General features: G+C 38.5%; 1 protein-coding gene across 2 annotated transcripts in view; it reads left to right on the forward strand.

Annotated features, from left to right (window-relative positions):
- The window catches only part of LOC141342768 (nectin-2), a 112,859-nt gene that overhangs the window by 39,991 nt on the left and 60,656 nt on the right, over window positions 1–12,212 (forward strand). For both annotated transcript variants that reach the window (XM_073847299.1, XM_073847297.1), the window contains exons 2-6: window positions 3,219–3,328; window positions 3,454–3,706; window positions 7,028–7,324; window positions 7,671–7,788; window positions 10,025–10,173. In XM_073847299.1, coding sequence (XP_073703400.1) covers window positions 3,219–3,328; window positions 3,454–3,706; window positions 7,028–7,324; window positions 7,671–7,788; window positions 10,025–10,173 — 927 coding nt within the window. The remainder of the gene's footprint in view (window positions 1–3,218; window positions 3,329–3,453; window positions 3,707–7,027; window positions 7,325–7,670; window positions 7,789–10,024; window positions 10,174–12,212) is intronic.

Below are 12,212 nucleotides of genomic sequence, written 5' to 3' on the forward strand. Positions count from 1 at the left end.
CAGTATCATGTAGTGACCTGACCCCTGATCTGCAAGAGGAGAATGGCTCAAAATGCCTTTGGCAACTGTGCAGGACTTGTATATGACAATTCCAAAGACGAAATGCTCTATTGGCCAAAAAAAGGAGGCCCAACACCATACTAACTGTGGTCTAAAACCAGGTGTTTCAGTTTTTTTGTCCAACCCCTGTATATATATATTAGGGGTGGAGCCGAACCCGAATACGGTATTCGGAAAGGCACAAATAGCGTGTTTTTAACGAATACTTATTTCGAACAAATACCTTAACAAATATTTGTATTCGGGAACAAGAAAAACTTTCTATCAAAAAAGCTGCGTTTCCTCAGGAGACCGCAGTCAGTGTAACTGTTAAAAGAGGTGACTGACACAGGCTGCTCCACACAGCAACAGAGAAGACTCGGCTGGGTGAAAAAAGACTTCACTGCGTCACTATTTTTGATGAATATATTTCTGTACCTTAACTGGGTTTATAACTTTGGGAAGCAGAGTTTTGATCGGGAGATTATTCTATTAGGGGCCGTTCAAATACGCGCTAAAGTTCGTCCTTATTTCAAATGTAGAAGCGCGGTATGCACGCTCATAATGAAAGCAACGCTCACACGGTGCTACGCGCTCGTTTTTTCCAGGCGCGTCCGCGTCCGCGCCGCATCGACATTATATTCTATAATCTTTGGATAAATACATCTCAACTTTTCAGAATGCAACATGCGCACGCAGGTCATATGACAAGAACCAACAAATCAGCTTCACCCTTTCCCTTATACCGTTGAAAAAACAGCCAAGTTGGAGGAACAGCTGATCATATCTGTACATGAATAACCATTTTTAAAGACATTTAATTGCAAAGCTAATGCAAGCGATTTTTAATGCTGGAAATCCATTTATGAATTGCTGAAACTTCCGAGTCGTCATTGAGAGATCAGTTCATGGTTGCTTAGCAACGGCAGACGCCACAAGAAAGAAGTTCTTTCAGAAGAAGAACATTTTTATTTTTATTTTAATTCTGTCTGTTCAGCATCCTCCAACAAGGACTGGTGGTGGTGGGGTTCATAATGTTCATAATGGCATTTTATTAGTTGGTTTAACCATGGATGAGGTAATGGTTGTCATGTTTTTTTTCTTCAATGACGTTCCTTGTTACATATTCAAAAACATTAACCAATATTGCATATCAATAATTATTATAATGGATATAATTACAAAATACTTACACTATAACGTAAATTAAAAGTTAAGCGCACAAAAAAAAAGGATTTTTACACTTATTTTGAATTTTACTCGAATACAAATACAAATACAAATACAAATACTTTCCCCCCCCCTCAACAAATACAAATACAGATACAAATACCGGCTGCTTTGCACACCCCTTATATATATATATATATATATATATATATATATATATATATATATATATATATATTATTATTATTATTATTTTTCCCTCAGAAATGCTGTTGTGTATTTTTTTTCTGATAAATAAATTATTTTAAAAAATTCTAATATTTTTGTTAAATATTCCTTTATAAATAATTCTTTAATACTTTTATCTCACAACTCTGATAAGAAAAATCAACTCGTCATTCTCTTTTTTTCACTCAGCTCAGAATCACGAGTTTGTATCCCACACTTCTGGCTTTTTTTCTCTCAGAACTGATAAACTCACTATTGTTGAGGTAAAACGAGTGATAACATCCGAACTAGGAGATATAAACTTGCATTTACGAGGAAAGTAGTAGAGCTGTAATCGGGCCTTAAAAGTTAGGCCCAACAAGGCCCGAGCCCGAGACTGACAGCTTTTTAAAAGCCCGAACCCGTTTACAGCCCGACATTATTGAAAACAAACGAATGCGGCCGCCTCTCTCCACAATCACCAATAGGAATATAAATAGGCCAACGCGCCAATAAAAATGAGTCTTTCTTAACAAAATAAATTAAGATACATTCTAAAGATTTAAAGCTCTAGAAAGTAGAGTACTTTAAAAGTAGACTTTAAAAGTAGAGTAATCATAGCAGGTTTCATCTATAGTCTGTCCTTTTAAATGTTTTGCCTCAAATGGCGTCTTTGACTACATTATTCTATATGATTTGCATTTCGTTTCTGACATCCAAAGACACAACCATATATATATTTTTCTTATTCCATGGATTGCACCCGTTTTCCTCCACTTGTCGCCAGTGTTTTTCTGCCACCACAATGCACGCACAGCTGCAAGTGATGTAACTGCGACATCTACTAAAAAATCCTAGCAGATTGTTTGAGTTCATGTACTCATGTTGTGGCGGCAGAGGTTGAAAACACAGCAAGTGTCAAGCGTGCTTCAGTATGTGTGTAGTAAATGAAATAGCGCGTCTGCGCCATTCATTCACACAGAGACACGCAGAACATGATTCCTTTTAAAATAGTCGTTTTCACAGACATTAGTCCATATCACGTTTTGATTTAAGTGTACTGATGAAATTTGGCAAAATCCATGAGTTATTCAGTGAATTTCATTTTTATGACTGGATTCTGCAATTCGGAAATCATAGGGCCCTACAGACTGCACAGATTTTTGAAATTTCGTGTATTTTGACTGCAAAAACTGTTAATGTGGCAACACCTCTATGCATTAGATTTGCCACTTTTATAAGGCCACTGTAGAGAAAGCACAGGAAATTATGGGGAGAATGGAATTGGAAAATGTTGCGAGTCGGGTTCAAACTTGCAGGTCTGCACCAAAGCTCTGACATATACACTGCTCCCATGATACTTAACTGTGTTTTGTGTGCAGTTTTCACTTCTTTACCACTTTAAACCCCCACTGATATGCACACACACATACACACTCGTGCACTGGTTGAATGTGTTCTGTCAGGGTTGTGGTGGATGATAAATGCTTTGTGTGGAGAGCGAGCTGAATGTTTTTTTTTTCCATAGATACCTTCACACACGCTTGCACACACACATTCACATTTAGATTCGCACCCTCTCACACCCTTGCTGAGATCAGAAACATTGGCCTACTTGCTGTTTTGTTGTAACCTCATTTATCATTTCTTACTTCGCCATCCCTGAACTCCTAGACTGCGCTGGTACGTGCTGAATTTCTCTCTGCCGCGTTCAGCAAGGTGCTCGCGGGTCACCTGAATTTAGCCGGACAGAAGTGAAGGTCGTTTCCTGTTCTCATGGCCTTTTCTCGTTCTCTTTCCAGGAGCGTTGGCTCAGCGTGTGAGGGTGGACCAAGAAGTCGTGTCATATCCTGGTCAGACAGTGACAATGCGATGCCAGTTTCCGAACCCAGGCGATACCCAGCTCACTCAGGTATGTAATCAGTTTAAAGTAAAGCTGTTAAGTGTTTGTATAAAAAAAAAAAAAAAAAAAAAAAGCGTGTTCATTAGTTGGTCATCATCTGAATTTTTTTGGATTTGTTTCCTTTTGGTATGCAGGTGTCATGGATCTTTGAACGGACTGATGCTGAGCGAACCAACATCGCAGTATTCCATCCACATTTTGGGGTTAATTACCCAACAAAATCCCCTCTAACAGGACGTGTCCGATTTATAACAGATCCACCCACTTTGGAGAACCCATCCATTCAGATCACAGATGTGAAGATGACAGATGAGGGCCGATATATCTGTGAATATGCCACATACCCCACTGGCAATGAACAGGGAGTCTCTTCACTGGTCATGCTGGGTGAGTATGTGTTTGTGTGTGCAGGAGGAAAAGAAAAATCGTCAACTAGTCGATAAAATCGTTAAAAAAATTATAAAGAAAATGATAAACAACAAATGTTATTATCAGTGGATAAGTAATAAAATGTATATGCATTTGTGACCCTGGACCACAAAAACCAGTCTTAAGTAGCATGGGCATATTTGTAGCAATAGCCAAAAATACCTTCTATGGGTCAATATTATCGTTAGGATATTAAAAGTCATGTTCCATTAAGATATTTTGTAAATTTCCTACTGTAAATAAATCAAAACTTAATTTTTGATTAGTAATAATGCTTTGCTAAATCTACACAACTTTGGACAACGGTAAAGGTGATTTTCTCAGTATTAAATTTTTTTTTGCACCCTCAGATTCCAGATTTTAAAATAGTTGTATCTCAGCCAAATATTGTCATATCCTAACAAACCATACATTCTCAATTTAAAAAAAATTTTACTCTTATGACTGGTTTTCTGGTCCAGGTTCATATATATATATATATATATAGGTTTATATATATATTGCACGTTGTTTGTTGGATAACAAGAAAGTTGACAGAACCGTTTTTTAATAAAAACAAGGATGACTGTATTTTTTTATATCCAGTTATTCAAAGGTTTTTAAAAACAGCCAAAAACATCCATCTTTCTATCTTCAGTCGCAAAGAATTTAAGGTTTTTGAGGAAAACATTACACGATTTTTCTCCATACAGTGGACTTCAATGGTGCTCAACAGATTAAAGGTTAAAAATTCAGTTTCGATGCAGCTCTACACGATCCCAGCCGAGAAATAAGGGTCTTATCTAGCAAAACGATCTGTCATTTTCTTAAAAAAATTATATTTATACACTTTTTAACCACAAATGCTCCTCTTGTCTAGCTTTGCAATGCACATGCGTACTCTGCACTCGGGTACTCATTTTCTCCTCCAACTTCAAAATCGTCCTACATTGCTGTTTTACCTTTTTTTGTAAATGTAAGTGTTTGACCCTCCTTGCACGTTCACTTTGTAAACACTGGGTCAGATGATTTTGATGTTGGAGGAGAAAATGAGATGAGAGTGCTTCGACTTACCCTAACTTACCCTAACCCTTAAGATAATGACAGATCATTTCGCTAGATAAGACCCTAATTCCTCGTCTGGGATCTTGTAGAGCCCTTTAAAGCGGCAATGAAACTGCGTTTTTAACCTTCAGTCCGTTGAGCACCATTGAAGTCCACTATATGGAGAAAAATACGGTGCCCGAGAGAGCTCAACACACTGCAACTTAAGAAAACACATGCAGAAAAAAACGACAACAAATAAAAAAAAAAAACATCGTCAGTTTGACAACACAGGCGCTGCAAATCCTCGCAACGCAAACACAAATACCGAAACGCGCTGCAAACACAAAAAAAGCGCAGCAAACACATGAACGTGCAGCAAACACAAAAAAAGCGCAGCAAACAAAAAAAAAGCGCTGCAAATAGCACAGAGCACAACAGAAATGTTTCAGGGGACCTCAAAAAGTGACAAACCCATCTGGGACCTGGTTATTTGTTCAGTGGCTGTTGGTCAGAGCAGAGGTGTTGTCCGTGAACTAAAAGGTGATAAAGATGAACTTGGTGATGGGAAAATGAAGCTTTTCGAAGCACCGAGGCTTTCCCCTCAACTGTATCATAAAAAGGTTCATTAATCGAAGCTTTTCAACACGTTGCACACTAACAACATCTTGTGGTCAAAGGTGGGAAAAGTTGCTTTCGCGTCCCAGATCTCAAAGCGATTTTGGACAGTTTCATCAAATACATCAATTTGTACTACGAAGCCGTCAGAAAAAAAAAAAAATTTAATTTTATTTAATTTAATTAATCTGTAAATAATTTTTTTATAAAATTATACAAGCATAAGCATGGTTCATGTAGGCATATATGTTAAAAATAAATTAAGAATACTTTTGACTAATAGTATTATTAATTAAAAGTGCTTGTGAAGCAAGGATAACTACAAAATTAACATGCAAAAAACTACACATGTACATATTTATTCGTATTATGATTTATTCTTAACAAAAAGTGAATGACACTTGAAACCTGTGCAAGGGGTTTGTGTTATTTGAATCAGAATATGAAGCAGTCATGTGGTTGTGTGAGAAAACGAAGCTTCGGGCGTCACAGGTCACGTGGTTATGGCAAAACGAATCAAGCTCCGGTACAGTGCTTCACTATGAGATGTTTCGTTTTTTTGATACATACTTCAAAGCTTCGGTGTCAGACGTCACATCACTAGAGGAACTATCACCTTTTAGTTCACGGACAACACCTCTGCTCTGACCAACAGCCGCTGAACAAATAATCGGGTCCCAGATGGGTTCGTCACTTTTTGAGGTCCCCCTGAAACATTTCCGTTGTGCTCCGCGCTATTTGCAGCGCGTTCGTGTGTTTGCAGCGCGTTTTTGTGTTTGCAGCGCTTTTTTTTTGTGTTTGCAGCGCTTTTTTTGTGTTTGCAGCGCGTTTGTGTGTTTGCAGCGCTTTTTTTGTTTGCAGCGTTTCCGTATTTGTGTTTGCGTTGCGAGGATTTGAAATGGGGGTGAGTAAATTATCAGGAAACTTTTATTTTGGAAGGGGAGTAATCCTTTAAAAAAACAAAATCAAAAGGATAATTAAACATTTTTGTATCTGATTTTTTTTTTTTTTTTTTTTTTTTTTTTGCAGAACTAAGTGCCAGCCTTATTTTAAATAAAATACTGGGGGAAATGGCTCTTTGAATAATTGAATAATCAAAATTGTAAAAAATTTTCATTTTTCAATTTTCTGGTTGGGGGGACTTTAAACGGCAAGTGACAGCTTGGATCATTATCAAAATATTGGTCAGTTGCAGCCTTAGTCTTTTTTAAGAAGTATGTGTGTGTACGCATACTCACGCTCACGTCTGTGTCCGTTTGTGGGCTTAAAGGGGATTTATAAATGGTATTGTCAGATCAATTGTGCTGCTGTTAATGTGTGTGAAATGTGGCAGTAACCTTGGCCGGGCTCTCGCTCGCTCGCCCCCTCCCTCCTCTCTCTCCCTGCTATTGATCTTCCTGCTTATCATGCTGAGAGGCCGTCGCTTCCCTGTCGTTCCCCGTCTCCCTTGCTTTTCTCCTTTCCCTCTCTTTGATGTCTTTCTCAGAGCGAAACGTGAGTACAATGTGAGCGCTGTGCTAGCGTGTGGCAGGACAAGTCGGGCTGTGATCTTTCCGTCTCCACTTCCTCCCCTCCTCCTCTCATCTTCCCTTACATTATAGCATCAAATAAAGGTCAGACTCTCTCTCTTTCCCACAGCTAAACCGAAGAACACAGCTACAACTGTCACAGTTACCGCCGGCAAAACCCCAGTCATCGTGGCACGCTGTGAATCATCCAATGGCCGTCCGGCAGCGACCATTTCTTGGTCCACGGTGCTTAACGGAAACGTGACGACACCGATCACAACAGAAAATGCGGATAACACAGTCTCCATCCAGAGTACCTACATGCTGGCCCCGCAACCATCGGATAATGGCAAAGACATCAGCTGCATCGTCTCACACCGTACCATGACCCAACCCGAGACCTTCCCGATGAAACTCGTCGTTGAATGTAAGATTCAGAACCTACACCAGAAACTACTGATCCTAATGCTGTTATGCTAAGCAGTCCCTGTTGCTATAGCTGAGAATTGCTTTAGTGAGTCATGTCTGTATTGGTCCAGGCCGGTAATGTGTCTACACAGTATGCCAGACATTAGTAACGGCCATCAAGCAAATTAGCCTGAGGCTTTACAGTGCTGCTTGGACCAGAAACACAAGCTAAGGGTCAATAGAGTCAGCTGATAGACCATATCAGTGTTCAATTTGTCCAAGACTTCAATAGCTCAAGGCTAAAGTCATTCATAAAGGCTAGTTGTTGGATCCACCTATTTACTCTGTTTTTTTCTCTCTGTCAGATCCTCCCCGAGTGCAGATCATTGGGTACGATAACAACTGGTACAGGGGTCGGACAAGTGCATATTTGACGTGTCAGGCAGATGGAAACCCCATCCCCACCACCGTCACCTGGAAAGCGTAAGCATTTCTTTTTTTCTTTTCAGTTCTGTTTAGTCTTAGTCTTAGGTACAGTTTACCCAAAAATGAAAATTCTGCCATTAATTACTCAACCTCATGTCGTCCCAAACCATAAAACCTTCATTCATTTTCATTGAATGAAGTCGTTATATTTGTTTTGGGGTTTTTTTGCACACAAAAAGCGTTCTTGTAGCTTCATAAAATTACGGTTGAACCACTGATGTCACATGGCCAATTTATTGATTTTCTTGGTACCTTTCTGGGCCTTGAACATGGTAGATCACTTGCTGTCTATGGACGGTCAGCTCTTGAATTTCATCAAAAATATCTTAATTTGTGTTCCAAAGATGAACAAAGGCCTTACGGGTTTGGAACAACATGAGGGTGAGTAATTAATGACAGGATTTTCTTTTTTTGGGTGAACTATCCCTTTAAGCCAGGTTCACTCTGTAGAATTTTGCAAAAGACTTCATAGGGCAAAATGTCCAGTCTTTGACTGCTTCATGCAGGGTTGTCAAATCTTGCTCACTGAGGCACTAGTTCCTGCATAGTTTAGCTCTAGAACAACTACCAGCAAGTTTCAAGTGTTCCTGAAGACCTTCATTGACTGGTTCAGGTGTGTTCCACATTGTGCAGTCCTGTTTCTGAAGGGCTGCCTTTCAGCTGAGTTTAGCTCCAGTTTGAATTAAACCCACCTGAACCAGCTAATCTAAGTCTTCAAGATTACTAAAAGCTTCCAGGCAAATGTTTTGGGGCAGACTGAAGTTAAACTCTGCTAAACTTGTTTCTATGCTATGTTTCCATCAGGGTCGGAAACTAACAAGGGCAAAATGCCACCAAAATGAACAAAAATGCTCTATAAATTCAAGACAAAGGGGCAAAAAATACCCCTGCAAAATTAAAAAAGGTATTACAGCTGTCGCGATTTAAAATCAAATGCGAAAATGAATGAAAAGGGACAATTCGCATAATTACATTAAGATTCACTTACACTGCATCAGATCGTTTTTACGCGCTGTTTAGTGCAGCGTTGAGCCTTATAACCAATCAAACGCACTTCTGTTGAACTTAGGAATGCATTGGCCAATCAGGGGCTCTTACTCAGATCACTCAGCGCTGAAAACGCCAGAGCTGTTGATGAGTGTGCACGCTCACAAATTCTCTCACCCTGCAAAAAAAAAGGCTTCTCTTACTTAGTATTTTTGTCTCGTTTCTAGTCTAAATATTTAAAAACCTTTACATTAAGATGAATTTCCTAGGTAAGCAAAATGACATAAGATATTGTGTCTTGTGGAAGTCAATTCCTGGGGGCAAATATGGCAATGGTAAAGTTAATTTTTGACCCTGGTTTCCATCACCCTGTTATTTTATGCGCATTTTGAAGTATCGCATTAAAATTAAATGAAATCCCTCAATTCGCGAAAATGTTTTTTGACTGGTGCGATAAAGGGAAATGAAAATGCATTTTGCAAATAATTTCCTCAATGCGCATCAAAAAAGTTAACTGACTTTGCGCTATGGAACGGCATAACTTGACTAATCGGCGGATCGAAATGTTATGGTCATTCCTAAATACCTGAGAAAGGGCTGTCATCAAAGTATTTCTGAATAATTGGCTTCCAGAACTGTCTTACACGACTGTGTTCCCAAACCACTGACCACATTAATAATGACCACATTTATAGTTTTGTCTGTTCGCTCTGAGGCACAAGAAATCAATTATATATAGAAATTATTATATTCATTGCCTTTTCGACTTTTCTTAGTTATATTTAGTGCCAGTTTATCAGGAAGTGACTTTCGTCTCTTTGACACGTTGGAAATGGTGCTTATTCGCCAATGTTTTATGTGATCTTCTAATTTTGCACATAAGTTTGGATGGAAACCCAGCTATTGGCCCTCCAGGAGCAGGATTGGTCATCCCTGGCCTATGCAGACAATCTTGGTTTTCAACAAAGTTTTGGCAGTGTCAGTAATTTAGTGTGCAGTTTGATGGCTCTTTTGAAAGTCAGCTGGATGATTGGGACCAAAGTCTTGGCTACGCGGCATATCATTGATGTCTCGCAGTGTGCCATGGCATTTACTCAAAAATCTCATTGGGATCATGTCATACAGTCTGACAAACAGCAATTGTAAAATACTTAAAAAATCGTACAGATGATGCTGATAATCTGTAGGTCTTTTAAGCTTTGTTTCAGAAACACTCTGCTGATGTTGTGTGTATTTTGTCCCTCAGTTTGTCCGGACTGATGCCTGAAACAGTGCGGGTGGATGAAAACCGTCTCTTTGTGCAGAAGGTGGATGACACCATCAACACCACCTTCATCTGCGAGGTCAAAAACAGTTTGGGATACGGCAGAGAACAGATCACCGTCTTCGTGAGGGGTGAGTCTGTCTGTATAGTATTTGATTACAGGTTCCTCACATTTTCCACTGTGGCTAGTGTGAGGTGACTACAGGGCAGTAGTTGTAAAAATCAGACCTAATTTCAGACAAGCAAGGGGTTACAGTTCAGACATAAGGCAGTTTGCTGGCTCTTTCCTTGTCTGTGTGTGTTTTGTTCGTCACTCTATTTGTCCTCAAGATCACCCCGCATGCACTGTCATCCCTCAGCCTTCAGCTGTTCCTGACTCTCTGGTGGCACATTTTACTTTAGTCTGAGACTTTCTTGATCTGGAAAAACATGTCTGAAAATGCGTCACACATTTTTCATAGAATTCTGAAGGATGCTTTCTAAAGAGAGGAGCGTGTGTGTTTTTGTGATTGGAGATGTGACTGTTTGGGTGGGGTTGAGTGCAGCTGTATTTGGGTGGTGTTAAGCAGCATTTTGACAGTTTTCTGTTTAAGCCAGAGTTTTTTTTTTTTCTTGTTTTCACAAAAATGTCAAAAATTTGTTCATATTTTAAAGATATAGCATCACTTAAAGCATGCTGTAAAGGCAAAAGAAAAGTCATAAGTGGTTTGTTAGGATAGGACAATATTTGGCTGATACAACTATTTGAAAATCTGGAATCAGAGGTTGTAAAAAATATCAAAATACTGAGAAAACCGCCTTTAAAGTTGTCCAAATTAAGTTCTTATGCACTATATTACTAATCAAAAATTAAGTCTGTAAATATTTATAGTAGGAAATCTACAAAATATCGTCATGGAACATGATCTTTACTTAATATCATAATGATATTTGGCATAAAAGAAAAGTAATATTTTTTTTTTATATATATTTTGACCCATACAATATATTTTGGGCTGTTGCTACAAGTATACCCGTGCTACTCAAGGTTTTGTGGTCCAGGGTCACAATTTATGTTGTTTAAATAGTTTATTTTCACACATTGGGTTGGTAATTTTTTTTAATGCCTTTGAAAGTTCTTTTATGCTCATCGATGTCCCATTTATTTAATCAAAAATACAGTAAAAATAGTAATATAGTTAAATTAGTATTCATTTATAATTTAATTTATTCCAGTAATGGAAAAACTGAATTTTGAGCAGACATTACTTCAATCTTCAGTGCCACGTTCCTTTAGAAATCAATTTAATATGCTGATTTGCTGAACAAGTAACGTTTTATTAACCATGTTAAAAAAACATCTGTTTAATATTTTCATGATATGTATTTTTTATGATCCTTTGGTGAATAGAAAGTTGAAAAAATGTATTAATTAATTTGAAATAGAAATCTTTGTAACACTTGTGATGAATTTACTGCATCCTTAAAGGAGAAATATTAGGTATTTAAATATAGTCAATATTAATTTCTTTAAAAAAACAAAACAACAGTGGGCAATTCCAATTGTTGTTTTTTTTTCCCCCATCACATTTTCATCCATCCATTTGATCCATCTGGTCTTTAATGGCAAAATCATTCAATTTTAGGCATTCTTTTTCTTTTCTTTTTTTTTTTTGATTGCATTACGATACTTCCTTAGTCAATTTTTACTATATTATCACTGGCGTTCAGGTGGTTGTGGGTTGGATTTGTGAACCCCTGCTAAACTCCTCCTGCTTGTCCCAGAGTTTCACAGTTAATGCGAGCCCTGCAGTACGTTTGATGGTCGTCATGGGATGCAAAATTGTCCTCTCCTAGCTTTTTCTGGCCCGTTCTGATGTCCTGTGACAGGCTGATGGAATAAAATATCCACATGGTTGACTGCGGAGGGACTGAGCTGCTTTAGTGCTGAGCAAGACTAATAGCTCTTAGGTAATGTGGAGGAAAGGTGCTTTTCTCTCACAACTTGGGTTTTAAAAGCCTTCTACCTTCCTCCATTCCCTCTCTCTCTCTCTTGCGTATACGTGTCCGTGTGGCTTGAAGGCAGATCTTTGCTCATTTGGAAAAAGTACTTGACTAAACTGACAACATCTTGCCTTCTCTCCTCTTTTGGTTCCTCCCATATTCTCACCGAGTGAAAACAAGAGAAAAG

Source organism: Garra rufa, chromosome 9, assembly GCF_049309525.1.
Source record: "Garra rufa chromosome 9, GarRuf1.0, whole genome shotgun sequence".
In the NCBI taxonomy this organism is placed as follows: Eukaryota; Metazoa; Chordata; class Actinopteri; order Cypriniformes; family Cyprinidae; genus Garra; species Garra rufa.